The 18104-nt window shown below is 44.4% G+C and overlaps 1 protein-coding gene across 1 annotated transcript in view; it reads left to right on the top strand.

Annotated features, from left to right (window-relative positions):
• The window catches only part of LOC138580287 (uncharacterized), a 206748-nt gene that overhangs the window by 127960 nt on the left and 60684 nt on the right, over positions 1-18104 (top strand). Inside the window, exons 6-7 of the mRNA XM_069650700.1 lie at positions 12094-12155; positions 13519-13629. Of these exons, the coding sequence (XP_069506801.1) occupies positions 12094-12155; positions 13519-13629 (173 nt within the window). The remainder of the gene's footprint in view (positions 1-12093; positions 12156-13518; positions 13630-18104) is intronic.

Here is an 18104-nt window from a genome sequence, read left to right as displayed (position 1 = left end):
ATGGCGGCTCAGGGTCTAGAATCATTGTCTCTGTGCTGGTTGGCGGATTTGGAACGCTGGTCGAAGTGTCTCGGATGGCTTTTGTGACTGCAGCATGACAACAGTCAGTGGCGCAGCCTGTCATGGTTCGAGAGCTTGACTTCCTAGAAAATGTCCTTAAACGATGGACGCTGGTTGATGCTTTTGTGGCACTCCTCCTAGCTTCTTCGTAGGGCGTGTGGCGTCCTTTCAAGGCGGATGGTCCAAAGCTGAGGAGAGTGTTTGCTGACAATGGCCTTGTTCTTTGTTCAGAGAATCTCTGGCACTTCCCACTTAGGAAGCTTGCTGGCAGAACTTAGCAGGGCAAGCTATGTACTGGCTGGGTACCGGTTCTGGAGCTGCTGGACGGGTCATCTGAGTCCAGTATCTCCCTCTTTTCCCTGGAAGAGAAGATGTTTAGGGGAGGGATCTTGCTTCCCTCTTGGAAATCCTGGCCTTCCTTCACTGGCAGAAGATGTAAGGTAGACTGTACTTTCAGCCAGGGTCCAAATGAGTCCCTTTTCTTACTCCTTTTGAAGTTGTCTGATGATCTGGTAAATGAGGGGCTCAGCCCTCTTTTAAAGCCAAATGGACCCCGGTGATTGGGGCAGGCTAGGCCTACCTTAAGGAACCAATCTGGGGTCACCACCAACAAATTTCTGTTATGCGTGAAGGTCAGGACGAGTGCTTTGCAATGGGAAAGGTAAGGGGTGACACCAAATACTCCTAAATCCCACCCATTGTCCTGTCTGTTGTAGATCAAAGTGTCTCTCTGGTTAACTGAGCCCTCTGTGGCTCTTGATGATCAAAGCGCAGGTCTCCCTTGAAGTTTGTGATGAGAGCAGACTTCCTGTCTCCCTTAAATCACATTCTTCTCTCTCTGAAAGGGGTCTGCTCGACAGGGGTTGCCTACAGTACTAGTGGACCCAGACACGCCATTCAATGTCCTTCATACAGGGGGGTGGGAACTAGCTCCAAGTTGACACATTGCATATCGAAGAGGTGTTAGCCCTGCCTTCCTGTTGTCTGTCCGGCGACCAAGCCCTTTCGTAGGCTTGCCATAATTATATCTCATTAGTATGCACTGCCACCAACCGGACTAGACAATAGGGAGGCAGATCCATGGGACCTTTGATATTTTAATTAAGCTGACCATGGCCGGAGGATGGTGTGCCTTCTCCCTTCTTGGGATTCTTTGATGTACCCGTGGTTGTCACATTCCAGCTGAACATAACAGGGGAGGATGGTGCCTGTAGGCTGTGTACTCCCAGAGTACACGTGACTATGCCTTTCATGCAGTGAGCAGGGAAAATGTGTGCAGAATGGCAGTACACATTTTCGGAGATTGATCTCCCATCATTCATGTTTATATTACTAAAAAATCCAAAAGCTCAGGCAAGCACACACTCTGTATGGGGATGTTTGAATTCCTAACAGTACTCTCATCCAGACGGTACCCTACCCAGCAAATGCCTGTCATCTGTTAGGCATCATCCTCTCTATGCCATTTATGGTAACAATTACATAATTAGTGAAAAAATAACTACAAACACATTGTTTCAGCAAATGTTTCAAACATTCGGTAAAGCATAATTGGTGACAGAGGACACACCTGCTGTACCTTTAGGTGAAACAATGGTAACTCCATCACTGATACTCTCACTCCTGCATATATCTGTCACTGTTTTGAACCGCCAGGAGACTCTCCGAATGAACCTTGTGCCACTTATACAGGATCCATACAAAATCTAGACATGTAATGTTCTCTACCGATCCAGTTAGACACAAATCATGATAAGGATGTTTCATTTTGTATTCACATTCCCTATGTCAATTCGGGGATAGTTGGACAAATGTCTTCAAGTACTAGGAATTCAAATAAAAGATTTACTCTATATTCAAAATGAGGTGAGGGTCATTGATAAATAAAGAGGTGATTTAGCCCATATTAATTCCGACCCATACCTTTCGGTCCTTACCTTTAACACAGCTTTATCTCTATAGGAGGCTCCTAGTGAAATGCAATAAAATAAAGAGGGTGTCTAGCAGTGAAATAATCACAATCTTGATACATCCTTAGCTTTCTGGCTACCCAGATGTGCCACGGCTTAACCTTCTACTGTCTTTCCCTATCCTATTTTAAAGATAACACAAAAGACTTAATTGGGACAGTCCTGATATAAGGTGCTCGCAGTCTGGTCTTCCATCAGGAACTCTTTGCTTTCTCTTTGCAAACTCTTGCTGGTCTGATCGTTCCCTTTAGGGCCTCTCCTAGCACTTACATTCTGTATGGTTTTGGGATCTCTTCTTACGCACTGTCATGTTGTTCGGTCCTTCCCAGACCCTGAATGCAACACATGAAGCAGGTTTCTCTGCACGCCTGGTCCGTCAGAATCTATCAGAGGTTTGCCTCCAGACTTTGGGTTCTTGGCTCTAGTGTGGGTCACTTTCTAGTCCTTCAGTTTTATACGTCTCTACCTAGAGCTCTCAAACTGCACAGCTCTCTCTTCAGGCCATTGGCTTTTTAGGTGTCGTTCCTAGACCACCAGAGCTTCACAAGTTTCTCTCTAAGGCAGGGTTGCATCTTGGCCCCGATACTGTTTAACCTTTACATCTCTGATATTGGAGATCTATTGACAAATCTGAACTGTTCTGCACTAAAATTGGGATCCTCTGACATTGATTGGCTTGCTTTCGCAGATGATCTGATGTTTTTTAAATAAAACCCCATTGGGTCTACAAAGAAAACTGGAAATATGTACGGAGTATGCTATCGATCATAGTCTCTTGGTGAATGGAAAGAAATACAAAATTATGATATACACTTACAAAAGTCGACCTGAAATCATGTATTGGACGGTGGGTGACATCAGACTTGAAAATGTTCGCTCAGGTACGTACTTGGAGTTCAATATTTCTAACTGTTACTCCATAGAATTGGTTACACAGTATCATCAGGCTAAGATGAAATGGAACCCCTCCAGACCCAATTTAAAAGGATTTACACGAGGTTATCTACATTTGTGTTAATTCCTCTATTAAAGTATTACTGTGGGAAAATGGTTCTGATTTTAACATGTGGGCTTGATGTTCGTTTGCTTTATATGGGGCAAGCCCTTAATAGAAAGAAAGGCCTCATATGGAAAACTACTTTAGGATTACTATGATCGATTCCCAATTCAGTAATAAGACATGAGTTTGGCCTCATCTCACTACAGGGGGTTGTTGCATGGAAGAAGCTTTCATTATAGGTGAAGATTCTTTGTGCATATTGAGAACGTAATGGTTGACAATTCCTCTAGGAGTCCAGTGAAGTATGCTAGACATAATGAAAACTTATTGCGAGGAATTGGTTCCGATCCTGGTGAATAAGCTAATAATGCTGATAGAACCAAAAATACACTTTTTGGAAGGGAGTGGATTATTAAAATCGAACAACTAAACACATTTGTATTCAGAATATGCAAATGTTTTTAGAGTGCAGAAGAAATTAGCAAAATACATACACCTTTTCCCATGCAATATGGTTAGGGACATAGTTAGGGACGTCTATTTTAGGTTCAAACTGAATCAGGTCCCTGGGCAGTAGATGGGCCTCGCTAAACACGAAAGATCTTGTAGAGTTTATGGTGCTCCGGAGGAGCTTGAGACAATGAAACATTGCACTGTATATTGCACTGGAAATACGGCATCCTAGATATATGTTGTTTTGAAAACCTATGGTACCTCACCATTCCACTCATGGTTGGGGATAATATTGCATTGTTATTGGCACTTAAATTAATATTTGTGCAAAATCACAAGTCCCACCGCCTTCCCCATGCTCAAATGCTTTTCGTTGCTAACAATTCCCTTTTCACGCAAACGCAACAAAAACACTAGGTTTAGGCCAACACAGATCACAGACTCTTTAATCCAACATCATGTACAGTATTCCTTCTTTGGGTTCTTTTCCTCCCAGGTGACATAGAACCACTGGTTTATGGGGTACTTCAAATGCCTGGGTCACTCACAAAATGCGCTTAATGCATAACATTGTGCAGAACCCTGGATGTGATAGAACAATTTAATTGCACAAAACACTATGCATGAGGTTCACTTTTAACTACATGTAGCACCTTGCAATATGACCGGATCATATGCTTGGCATTATACTTTACATGAAGTTTAAGTTAAATAATATGCAACACTTTCCTATTTGCAAAAGCAATCTTTATTTTTATCTCCCTTCATGCTTGGCAATGCTTTACAGTATTGGAGCATAACATATGTTTAAGAACAAACACGTTTTTATGTGTGTGGAACCGTTCTTGCTTCACCCCTATACGATGAAGAATCTCTCTTCTATCAGGAGTCACTTTCTCACTTTCTGCAGAGATGTGATTTTAAATCAGCTGTTTCACTGTGTTTAACTTTGGCAAGACATGTTTCCTATGCCACAAACCCAGATATTCCTTTATGATTTGAAAGCCCTCTGCTTTAAGACAGTGTCTGGGATTAAGGAGCAGTTGGGTATTTTATTTGTATGTACCCCTCCCGTCAGGGAATTATGGGGTTGGCAAACAGAAATATTAAGTACCCAATTGCTTTAACAAATTATATTTGTATCCATACTGGAAGAAATGTTGTTGATTTCAAATTTCAACAAAATCACCCTGTGTCAGTTGGTTATGGGGAAATTAATTAAATTATAATATACTAAAACTATGCTAGGGATCTACGTCCGTACGACACCCACCAAATAAGGGGAAGCGATGGATTCAAACAGATCTCCACAATACTTGGTTTAGTTGGACAGGTTTACTTACATTGAGCCCCTGGGTTTTGTGCTCATTAAAAGACACCACTTACTGGATCATCTCATGGGGAAAGGACAGGATTCTGGTCAGATGGTCTCTCCCGGTTCAGTTATGGATGCCTCCAGCATCAATCCCCTTCGATTTGCTTCTCCTTGTATGGGTTCCAACTTCTGTCTATCCTTGGTTTTCCACCTTTCAGGCAATCTTGGTATTCAAACAATATTTCAATAGTCCCACTAGGATCATAACAGATAGCTCTCCCTTTTTCCCATTGTGCATCACTGTATAAATCCTTAAACACTCTCCAAATTATCTAAATTATCAGGTGCCAGCACATTGGTCAGAGATTCAGATTGGACATCTATTTTTCATCCCCTTATCGCAGGCCTAGCCCCTTTTCTTACATGTGTCCCTTCAGTTACCAAGCTCAAATTCTGGGAGGGATCAGCCCACCCACTTGAATTTACATTTCCACACATTTCAATTTTGCACTTAAGAACTACAACATGGCACATTTCTCTAATTTCTAAATACACCTAACAATATATAAATATGTTTGAATTAGTCTTATCATGCCAGACTTAAGTAAATGAGTCCGTGTCGGCACAAGGTTGCAGGTTCAAAGGCCAGTTTTTCGTGAATTGCTCAAAAATGATGAGTCAGTGTTACGAAATGTGACATGCAGTTAAATAATGCACTAAGCTACTATCTTCCAAAGTGTCTACTTTGTGACATTTTCTGAGGAGCTAGAAACATATTTTAGGTTGTAGCTTGGGTCGAATTATTAGGAGAGTGGTGTCAACAGAAAGGTCTTCTCATAAACTTTCCAATGATATCTGAGCAAATGAACCAACGCTTTCATGGTTTTGCAGTTGAAATTAACTGCTGGCCTTTTCACCGAAAGTCCACAGTAGGCTTTCAAATTACAGAAATGTACTTCTGCATTTTTAGGCCCAATGTGGTTAGGAGCATTTCATTTATGTTGGGGATAGATTTACCCCACACACTGAATGAGTTTTTAAAATTACTCTATGAACTATTAGAGGTTTTAAACTTTAGCAAGAAACGATGCAAGCACTTTAAAGAATTGTACATATTATTTTTCGGTAGAAATGTTGTAATGTATTTTTATGTTTTTAACAGCTATTTTCTGAAATGAACGTTGACGTCAATGAGGTTTAATTTATTCGACTAAGTATATATATTTATATGTACTTGTGTACGTTTCTATTTTTAAACCAACTCACAAATAAATAAATTCAAAAGCGTTCTCTCTAGACCGTACCCTTCATGCATCTGTTTCCTACAGCTCTGGAGCTTCATAAATCTCTCTCCAGACTATAGATTTCAGAGGTCTCGTTCCAGACCTTTTGTCGTGTATTCAGCGGATAAGTATGGATCCCCCCTTTACCGTGGTAGCTGTCAGGCAGTCAATATGTTTCACACCCTTCTGCTATGGGACGGCTGTTCCTCCCTTGCTCTTGGGGTTGCTAGTGGAAATGTAAGCTTGTGGTTACAAAGTTCCCACAAGAAAGAAAGGTTACCTCCTCCCTTTAGTCAACCCTCCGTGAGTTGTCAGCCAGCATCTTTTCATGTTTCTCCAAAGTCTCTCAGGGTTCCATCAGGGGGATTTGGATGGGTTGCCCCTCTGATGAGTTGTTCCTTTATACCAGGGCTTCCCAGGCACCCACTCTCGTCCCCCTTCTTGGACCTTTCTTTATAGTCCTCAGAGTGGGGGTGCTCTCCCTCTCTCAAATCCATAGCTTTCTCCTTATGTTAATTGAAACTATGAAATTTGATTGGGTCTCACTGGTATTCAAATCATCTTTATTCATGGGTACATGTTAACACTGATTCATGAATGGCTACCTGGGAATCTCTCCTGTTTGAGTGCCATCAGGCACCATCATGGAGTTGCTTGGGTCCCAGAGTGTGGCAGCACGCAGCTGTTCCTCTGAGCTTGCCTGTCAGAGCTCTCGGCTCCTTGCTCCCTGCTTCTCTCTCTATGGAACATTCCTCACTTGCTTGGGGAAGTTCTAGATGCACCGTCAAGATCTACTCTCACCCCTGCGTTTACTGTATCACTCAGCAAATCCGCAGGTTCACACTCTGCAATATGTGTAAAGTCTTCTCTCTCGTCCAGTTCCTCTACAGCGGTCTCCTTCTGAGGAATATTGTAACACAGAGGCATTGCTGGGTGGGGTGGGAGCTGAGGGGGCTTTAGCCCCGGGTCTTTTGGTTGTAGTCCCGGATAGAAGCTCAAGGGCTATGACCAAAAGGCCAGCTAACCCCGAATCCCGACAGTCCCAACATTAGCGTACCCCCACATCTTTTACAAACCTAGCAATACCCCTGTTGTAAAACATGACCGGTTGTACTGTACTGATACCTAACCTTTCCACAGTCGTGGTATATGGTCTCTTGGAGCTGTTGTCTGCCCAGTCCAATTCTGCCCCATTGCTGTGATGGTGGGGAATAATGCATCTTCAGGAGGGTAGCAGGCCTGTAGGACTCTGGGCCTCATTACACGCAAGGCGGTAAACCAAGGTGCTGATAGCACCTTGGTCCAAGCCAGTAAATTACCGGTACCGCCATGGAGGAAAGGGGAATTACCGCCCTATTCCAAGGTTGGCAGGGCGGTAATTCCCCCTTCCTCCATTGCCCTTCCCCATTCCCATTTTTGCCCTATAGGGCATAATGGGAATGTGGAAGGTGCTAATTACGGTACCGCAAATTGCAGTACTGTAATTAGCACCCTGGTCCCTTTGCGGGTTCGTTTTTTAATGCCTGCTAAAAGCAGGCGTTAAAGTACCTACCCGCAAAGGCACCTCGTAATAAGGCGGTAAGGGTTAGCGGTCACCGGTACCCTTACCGGTGACCGTTAACCCTTACCGCCTACCGTGTAATGAGGCCCTCTGTCTCATCCACCACCAGGGAGGCACATCAGGTAGTTGCCGGACATACCTCATTCCTAGAGGTGCGCTACCACCTTCACCTGATAGCATAGGGAGTTCTGGGAACATAGTAGAGTATCGACAGTAAGATGCAATCACACCTGCGGGCTGGAATGGTTCAATGCCAGTGGAGCAATTCAGTATTTCTATATAGCTGCCTATGGAACCACAAGCAAAGGGGCACCGACGTGTGCCATGCTGGTCCTAAAATGCCCTATTGGATGTGGGGAGGGGCAAACACAATAGCACTTCTATTTGGAGCAGTACACATCTTTGCACCACTCTTGGGGAGGCAGGCTAGTGAATGCAGGTTTCCTCTTTCCAGGGTGGGGGGCTTTATCAGCACCGGCTCCTCTCACAATGTTTAGGGTAATATTGACTGCAATGAGTCCTCTCACCAGAAAACTGGAAGATGGCTCTAACAGCAAGGGGCGCCCCATCTTCCAAAGTTCTAATGAGTCTCCTCGACATTGAAATGCTGGTACAACTTGAACTTTCCCTTTAAAGGCTGGCCTGAAGGAAGATAACGTAGGTCACAAAAGAAATGGTCATTCCTTAGCAAAAAATGAGTACAACATGCAGGTCCAACCCTCCAAAGTGAGAGTTAGGCTGCAGCTGACAACAGTGATTGTTTCCCCATGAGAGCAGTGCCATCTTAACCACTTTTGGGGCCCTGGGCACGGACATCTTTGGGGCCCCCCCTCCACCAAACCAAAGAATGAAGTGATCAAGAATATCTGGTGCCCCCCCCCCTCGTCGCGATCACATCCCAAAGGTTCCCTTTAAGTCCCTGTACCATCTTCATTCTTGCTTTAATCAGAATAATAGAAAAGTAGCACTTGAAGGCCAACATTAGCAGTCTACGAATAAGTTACTGCTGTTCTAGTATAGATACATGATACTTTTTATCAATAGCATCCAGGAAGGTATGCAGCCTGTAGTATTAATGCCAGACCATATGTAAAAGTTACATGTAACCGAGAATAGACAGAGCTCTATATAAATGCCAAATAACATAACGTAACAGAGAACTCACAGAATGCAAAAGTGCTCAATCATGGATAGAGGAGACCAATTGGAAGGACAGAGAAATCTACACATACCATGGCATGGATAGTGGATGGAGATTAGAAGCTACCAGGAAGGTGTCTGTATCCAGACAGACTGAGGTAAGAAGTGGGATATGGTTTTCAAATCGTGTTGCCATTAGAGATCAAAGGAACAAGTGCTGTGGTGTGCAAGGTATCAAGGCTCACCATTACAGTGGAAGGAACACTATAGCCTGTTACCCTATGAGTGAGGCTTTTATAAAGATCATACCCTGCAAAGGATATCACCCTGAAGGGCTGACAATTTGTAAAGGTTTAGGGACTGGCAATTTTGAGAGGTTAGGCAATACAAGATTAAATGAGATGCCCAGGATCACACACTGGTTAAGGAGTGGATTTGCGCCAACTCTGCAATTTCTGCATTTGAACACTTTGTTTTAGTTCAAAATAAGAAATGGAAAAGAATCTCATTTTATAAAACTGACTTGGCAAGTACACAAATCACATGAACATTTATAAAAACAAAATATTATAGAAGGGTGTTACGCAAAATGGGAATGATTCTAGCTTCAGTCTCTCCATCATAAAGGGAAGTATATAAGTACCAGAATACCAATTGATGTGATTTAACACATTTAATATGGGTTTTTCTTTCGTATGTTAAAGCTTTAAATACTTCTAAAACAATGGCTTGTGACATTGTCATTTATAAACGTGCATAAAAAATTGACTTTTACAAAAAAGCAAACCGTTTTTGTGTGAAACGAGCAGACTTTAAAATATGCTTGCCCGAGGCCTGCAACATCTGGTCTGCTCTCTTCTGTCTACAACCCCTTGCAGTAAAATGGCCTACATAAGAAGAAAGATCATGTAATGGGCTAAACAATGCCACTGCATGCAAGAAGGCAAATCTCACATAAGACAGCACAGTAATGTAAAAGATAGATGATTTGACCAGGATCACTGTATCGTCTGCTGCCAAAGCCAGGATACAAGCATGAACACTTTTGTTCCACAGTCTTGAATTTGGATACTTATTCACCTCTTGGACTAACAGTTTATGCTCTTTGTTGGAGGTGATTGACTAGGTTTTACAACACCCCATCTGAACAAACCAATTTCTAGACCTTCACCATACAGATTATATGTTAGTTTTTAGAGCAACCCCTAACTGATGCAGGTTCATTGCTGATAATAACACCTGTTGTGCTATACAACCAAGTACATATGCAAACATATGAGCGGCTCAGCCAGCTTTGCTGGAATGTGCCATTCTAATCTTACATATGAAAACATATCTCTGCAATGAGTGCTTGACACAATGAGCTGACCTCTAAACAATTGTGGCATTCAATTTATCAATATGCACTTCAACTTTAGCAATTGCACATGATAAACAGAATTCCCACAGGAAGGAAAGAATGCCACAGAGTTGTGCCTGCAGGAACACACAAAACAATGTATACCACAGTGAACACAGAAGGCATTACATGATGAATTGATAAAGGCAGAATGTACTTGTCAAAACAGACAGGCAATGGGCTTAGAACCTCAGCAGCATGCCATAAAATATCCTGACACTTGCTATTTAAGTCTGGTGAACAATGGAATCTTACTTCTTGAGATCAGGATCCCTTGTGGGGGCCCCATCCATGGCGGGGGCCCTGGGCAAGTGTCCCTTTTGCCCTCCCATAAAAAGTTCTCTGCATGAGAGTGCTTACCACGGGGATACTCTCACGGGGGCTTGGAGGTCACTGACATCAAGGGGAACTCTTTGCATGGCCTCAGAGCATGGAGAGCGCGTTGCCTGCTCTGACAGCAGGGGGTGCTCTTTCCCTGCACAGACAGCGGGGGAGGCGATTCTGCAGCATGGAGAACTCTTTGGCTGCACTGACAGCAGGAGTCTCTTTGCATGCACTGACATCATGGAGAGCTCTATGCCTGCACTGGCAGCAGAGGGCGCTCGTTCCATGCACTGATCGCATGGAGAGCTCTTTGCACGGTACACCCTTTTTCGGCGGCATCCTTTCAGCGCAGGCCATTTCGACGTGAAAGCCATTCCGGCGCTGTTGATTTAGCGCAAGGGATGTTTAGAAGTGACTGATATTGCAGCCTTGTCTAAACACCCTCAGGCGAAACATAATGGACTATGCCTGGCAAATGTCCTGCTCCGAGTGGCTCACAGCGTCATCGTGCTCTCTGAATGTGATCATTGTCTAATGCATATTTGCAATATCTCCACAAAACTATCATTCCTACACTCACCCATTGCTGGGCTTAAGTGTGTTGATGTCATCAGAGATACAAAATATGTTACAACATATCGAATCGACAACCTGATGTTATACTTGGTCCCATGGGATTGCCTATGCAATAATTAAAACGATCATACTTGCACAACATAAAGACTTCATGACTTCCGCTCCTAAGCACTGTAAGAATAGATATGCTGATCGAACTCACTAAGAAATCAGGAAATTGTGTTCATACACACAATTATGTATCACAGCATCAAGGAACACTAAGTCTTGCTTCTTTAACTGAATGCAAAATATGTGTTGTTCTGATAAAATGAAACTCCGGGTCTTCTAATTCAGATATATATATATATATATATATATATATATATATATATATGCTATATTGGTAAATTCACTTACAATCAGGCGCCATATGAGCGCATGAATAAAATCAATTTTAAAAAAATAAAACAAATTCTGCTCAAGGCTCAGCACTTAATCAGTAGGCGAAGGAGGGCTTAGTATTTCAATGGGCATACGTTTCATACTTAGCTTACAATTGAACACACTGCATTTAGGTTAAGCATGAAACTTGCCAGGTCTAAACATTCCTCGCGCCAAATCAATGGCGCCGGAATGACTTTAGCGCTGAAATGGGCGTGACGAAATGTACGCTGCGGCCAAAGAGCTGCGCCGAAATTACTTACGCCGAAAGGATGGCGCCGAAAAGGGGTGTACCGGTCTTTGCACGCACTAAAAGCAGGGAGAGAGCATCTTAAAGGGATACAATGGCAGAATGGAATGCTCTCACTCCGTGCCAGAAAGCCACTGGCCGAAAACGTGTCAGGGAGGAAGGATAGCTCAGGGGCAGTGCGTTTGTCTTGGAAGCAAGACAATGTGGTGCAAAGCAAGTTCGAAACTAGAAAACGTTTGCTGGTACTAAGTATTAAGCAAGTTACAAATGAACAGTGCAATAAATAGTACTATGTATGGCCGAAAGTCTCTTGAGTAAAACTTGTTCCTTTGTTTTTAGGTGCAGTGGAGCAAGCGTTGGAAGTCTCTCCTGTGAGAAGCAGAGCCTCCGATCACACTCAGGTAGGAGGAAAACGTCCCCTACGTCAAGTGGTCCTTCATCAGCTCCTGCCGTTGCTCACAGTCTGTTCCCAGACAGCAGCACACAGAGCCATCAGCTATACAGTAGCCACCCCCTGTCTGCCATAACATACCATCTTGCACACTTATTATGTATGCACGAGCACTTCAGCACACAGAGCCATCAATCATGAACCATCCGTAACACCCCACCTCGCACACCCTGTGTTTCTGTATTATCCCCCACAGACAATTGTTCTATACAATTTCCCACAGCCATCATTCAGTCAACACCCCACCCACCCCCACAACCAGCCATAATGCTCCAGCCCACACAGGCAGTGATTCTGCCCAATGCACCAGTGGCAGAGTCAGGGAGGGAGCAGGGGGGGGGGGGTGACCGCCTGCCCTGTCTCCCCCTGGTGCCCAGTGCGCCCCCCAGCCTCCTGATGGCACCCAATTGGCTGCCCCCCTGGCAATGTGAAAATATCATGCAGCCAGAATTGATCCACCATCCCACAACTGTCAACCTTTTGAGTTGCCAAGGCGGGCGAAACAAGAGGTGTTTGTTTTTGGCGGGAATGAGCCCACTGACGCCCATGAACGGCCAAGTGGATTGGCGGGTGACTGAACTGACTCTATGGCGGGTGAGTTGACAGGTACGCCATCCTACCAACCAGCGATCATTTACTGTCCCCTGCAACCATCACTCATACCACAGACCTGAAACATCCTAATACCCCACCACAAACACCTCCTACATCATCCTCCTAAGCCATATAATACCTTATGTTGTAGACTGGAAAGACTTAGTACACCTTAAATGATGGACGTCCTTAAGAGGGAGGTGGAAGGAGACAACACAGGGAATTGGGGAGGAAGAGGGGGGCTACTTGAGCCCAGGAACAGAAGCCTGTAGAGGAATAATAAAGGAGATTTTACCTTCAGTGGGATCCGTCTCCTATGGTGGGATTCCTGCCCAAACGGTGCACAGAGTGTTGCTCTGCCTATCCCCATACCCTGGGGTCCAGCCACCAACCACAACATCTTATACCACCCGCACATCGAGCACCTAACCAGTGCCCTCTGCCAGTGCTCTAAAACCATTCTGTTCGTTTCCTTAAACCATCCATCACAATCAGCAGTCCTACTCCCGCCACCACTACCAGTGTACCAAAAACATCCTCTGCAGCCAGCAGTCTTACACTATCCCACCCAAGCAGTGCTCCTACCCCAGACTCTATAGTTGGAGATCCTCCTCCCTCCTTCAGAGATCTCACTCAGTAAGTGGCGACACCTAGCCTAACAGGGCCTCTTTCACTCTCTCTCTCTTTCTTTTTCTCTCTCTCTCTTCTTGGCTCTCCAGGCCTCAGCCCATTGGTCCCAGGGATACTGATCACAATTGCAGCTCTCATGCTCCTGTGCACCCTCCTGCTGCTGCGAAGATGCAAGTACAGAGTCCCCTGCCTGAAGAAGGGTAAGGAATTCTTCAACAAGGAAGTGAATGGTTGGTTTCTTCTCTATGCAGACCACAGGCCCGCATTCCTGTGGTGGGGCTGAGGTGTCATGTAGACCCAAGGCTGCATAGCCTATGTTGGCGCAAAACTAGTGATATGAGGACAATAGATCAATTCCTGTTAAACGCCAGACCTGAGAGGCGTCCCATATGGCCCAAAAGACCTATTAGTGTTTTGGTGCCAGGGTGGGGAAGTGGTGCATTGCTGATCGAGCACAGGTTCTGCTTTCAAACTACTGTTCACGTCTCTGGTGCCAGACCTGAGAGGAGTCCCGTAAGGACCTATTGGTGTGTTGGTGCAAGGGTGGTGAGGTGGTACACTCCTGATTGAGCCCAGGCCCTGCTTCCTGTAACTTTCAAACTACTGCTCACCACTCTGGTGCCAGTCTGGAAAGGAGTCTCATTAGGTCCAAAGGGACTGTAATGGTTTATTGAGAGACCACCTTCAACAAAGGGAGTTCCTTCCCGCCCCAATCAAGGTGTCACACACCAAACTGTTTAATGTTAGTTCTTTGTTCAGCCCTATTTCCGATTTATCTCATGCCCCTTGGATCCCTCCCCATGTGGCAAGTACCAGGCTGGCCGGTGAACAGGAAATATATTTATATTTATTTGAATCACAGGTAATGGAGATCACACTAAAACTACACATACCACCTTCTTAGTGGCACACGATTGAACTTCTTTTTACATAAATAAATCACAGAAGTTAGTTGGGAAGAACACAAATCACAATACTTTACTTTATCCCGATTTCATTTCTAGAAATAATCAACACTGGCCAATGAACAAAATCAAGTTACATGTGCAATGTTGATGTTCTTGTGTGCTTAAAAAGGCTAGCAGTTTGGTTTACAGATTTGTACAAATGCATATGGCAATTATTATTTCACCCACACTTTTGCTTTGAAATAAACACAGGGTGATTAATCAGTTTGGTTTTCAGACCCCCATTCACTTCAAGGCCTGTGTTGGGGAAGTCGGACAGAAAAATTGAAATGATTTAGGAATTTGGGATTTTCAGACCCCCCTCCACTGAAAGGCTTGCGTTGGGGAAGTTGGCAATTCAGGGATTTTTTTAGTTTAGGGACAAGACACCCCTCTTCCTTAAAGATGTTGGCGTCAACGGGACAAATAGGATTACCCAATTAAATTGCAGGCTAAAGTTTTCAGGGTACACTGGGAATGAGCCTTGTTATTTTGAATGTTAACAAAAATCATCCCGCAGTATTTTCAAAATGGGAATTAATTACATTATATTCAATCATATAGGCTAAGGATCTACACAGTTGTGTCCTCCACCCCACCCACTATAAAGGGAAAGGATTTAAGGCAAGCAGATTCCCCCACCTTTTGTTTTCAAGTGGCTTAATTCTACTTACATTGAAAACCTATGTTTAAAGTTCAGAAGAGCCAGCTGCATTTCAGGACCTTCTCTGAGGACAGCGCAGGGATCTGGTCACTCCACTCTCAAGGATGGTGCCCAATTCTTCATGATGGGGCACAGTCAGCTTTTAGGCCTCCCCTGCAATAGACAGCTCCAACTAGATGCAATGTCAGTAAATCTCCTTTGGTGTTTCCTTGCGGCTGTCAGTTGGTAATTTTTTAGTAGCTCTTCCTTTCTGACACCACCAAGATTTCAATATTGGGTAGTGCTCTGCAAGAATTCTTGCAGCCAGGATTGGGCAGCTACCCTTCTCTCTCCCCCCAAGTCCAACCTCTCTCTAAGGATTGGTTTAGGAATCTAGTACAGAAATATGGCAACTCCCATTTGAAATTCCCTTTTTTTCATGTCAACCTTTTGGCAAAAAGTTGTTATGTGGCAAAACTTTGTAATTTACTAGTAACTGCCATAATATATAGCTATATATATTCTCCTTCAGCTAATAATGGGGGATTTAATAAAACAGCAATTTTCGCACCATATTGCACGTGCGTTTGGCAATATTCTGGCATTTATACAAAAAGCATATTAATTATGAACATGAAATGTACTCTCCAAATGCTTAATTACCAGTCCGCCTACTCTTAATTCAGGACATGTTCAGAGCAGCCAGGAACTCATTTGAGCTTGCCATTACAATTCCCTAAATTGCATGTGGATACATTTTATTTCAACAAAAATCACTTTGAATTTATCTTTAAAATGACACATAAATGAATGTAGTACAACTTGTGGTTACTGTGAATAATGCATAAGTTATGATAGTGCTTTTAAAATAATGGGAAACCTTCATGTTATACAAATTGGAGCTCTCCTGTCTCCAGGCCATTTGCCATCATTGGCCATCGTGTGACCAGAGCTTCTTGGAATATGTTTTTATTAGCCTCTTTGTTGTTTGAAGTTGGTAGGCTGCAGGTCATAAATACTTGGGATGCATCGGCTACACAGATATCACTCTCTGCAGATAATGAGCTAGGACAGCCCTGTGATGTCACAAGAACCTGCTGATATCTGGAATCCTGTTATCTGAAGTGGGCCACCATTTTGATCTGAAAAACCTTCTATTTTCTTGTATTTTTTCAGAGTTCATCTTCTCTAGTGTTACTTGCAGAAACCCCCACAGTCTGCCTTAACTGGCCCATTTTCAGTGTGAAGGTTTTTTTCTTTTTTAATAAAGGCTGGCAGGTACATTTTCCAGTGGGCCCTTCATTTCTGTTTGTTGGGGCCCTTGATTAAACCCCACAGCCCTGCTAGTGATTTTGTGCAAGGCTAATGAGGTGAGTCCCAGACATGCATTCCCAATAGAGCCCAGGCCCTACTTCATGTGGCGGTGATGGGCTCGGGAAAAAGTACTATTTAGCCCCAAAGCCCCCTTCCTGTGTTGGTGCAGAGCTGGTAATGTGAGTCCCATACATGCATTCCCAAAAGACTCCAGGCCCTGTTTGCTGAAGTCGTGCTGGGCTGGGAAAGAGCGCTATGAAGTCTGAAGGACCTTTTCTTGTGTTGCTGCAAGGCTGATAATAGATGCATTCCCGATAGAACTCAGGCCCCACTTCCTGTGGATGTGTTTGGCTGGAGGGGTTCTCATATTCTTCCAAGACCCCATTCCCTGTGTTGATGCAAAGCTAGCGATATGCATTCCCAATGGAAACCAGGCCCTGTTTTCTGTGGTGCTGTTGGGCTGGAGATGAGTACTTTATAGTTTCAAGTCCCCTTTGCTCTGTTGGTGCCAGGCTGGAAATGCTAGTCCTATAGATTCACTCCCGATTGAACTCAGGCCCTGCTACCTATGGTGATGTTTGGCTGGAGGGGAGTCTCCTATAGTTCCTTGGCCCCATTTCCTGTGTTGGTATGAGACCAGGGATGCAGATCCCATAAATGCATTCCCAATAGAATCCAGGGTCCACTTCCTCTGTGGGGTGTTTGAATGGAGGGTAGTCCCAAATTGTTCCAAGGCCCCATTCCCTGTGGAGATGGTATAGTATTGTTTACTTATATAGCGCTTACACACCTGCAAGTATTTCAAAGCGCTCAAGGAGGGTGGGAACATGGGGTAAAAACAACAGTCGCTCAGATCCCTTGAATTTCTGAGACGATGATAGTCTGCACAGGCAGAGTAAGTGCATAAAATACATTTAACAGTTGAGACAGCAAATAGGCCTGACCACAATTCTGCAGTTTTACCAAGTGCAATTAAGGGTGACGGGGACAGGGGAGAAATAGATAGATTATCTACGGCACGGTTCATTTGAATTGTGCAAGTGCACAGACGGTCACAGGGAGGGGAGTGGGGTCCAAGTGCACCCAACTAGTGGAGACTGGGGTAAGTGCAGAGAGAGACACTCTCATGGGTTGTTTCTCAAGTGCAGTGAGAGTGGGATGCAGGGCCCTGAGGAAAGTTCAAGAGAGGACTGGCGGTGGTGTCCGTGACCTGTGAGACTATGAGGTACAGCAGGCGGCCAGTGAGCAGGCTGTAAGGAAGAGGAGGGAGTGTTGGAAAAAGCAGAGACCTAGGTTAGCAAGGTAGAGGGAGAGAGAAGAAAGAGAAGAGGAAGGTCTTGAGGAGTTTCCTGAACTTAAGAAGATCAGGCTCAAGACTGAGGGCACCAGGGAGCCTACTCCACAGGGAAGCACCTGCTGAGGATAAGGATCTCCCTCCAAATCTCTACTTGGAGAACCGGCTCATTCGCAGAAGGTTGGAGGTAGATCAGCGGAGGGCTCATGAGGGACAGTGTTTAGGTAGGCAACGTTGCAGGTAGGTAGGTGTCAGGCCCCAGAAAGCCTTGTTGATAATGCAGAGGGTCTTGAACTGGATCCTTGCTGCCACGGGGAGGCAGTGAAGGTATTTCAGCACTGGAGAGATGCGGTCCCTGGGTTTGAGATCAAGGATAAGTCTAGCGTTTCTGTTCTGGATGAGTTGCAGAGGGTGCAGAGCAGAGGCAGGGAGGTTGAGGAAGAGGCTGTTGCAGTAGTCCAACCTAGAGAGAACCAG

Source organism: Ambystoma mexicanum, chromosome 3p (assembly GCF_040938575.1).
Source record: "Ambystoma mexicanum isolate Mex_15411 chromosome 3p, UKY_AmexF1_1, whole genome shotgun sequence".
Classification (NCBI taxonomy): Eukaryota; Metazoa; Chordata; class Amphibia; order Caudata; family Ambystomatidae; genus Ambystoma; species Ambystoma mexicanum.
Note: the sequence above shows the minus strand (reverse complement) of the source record. Positions and strands in the feature narration are given on the sequence as shown.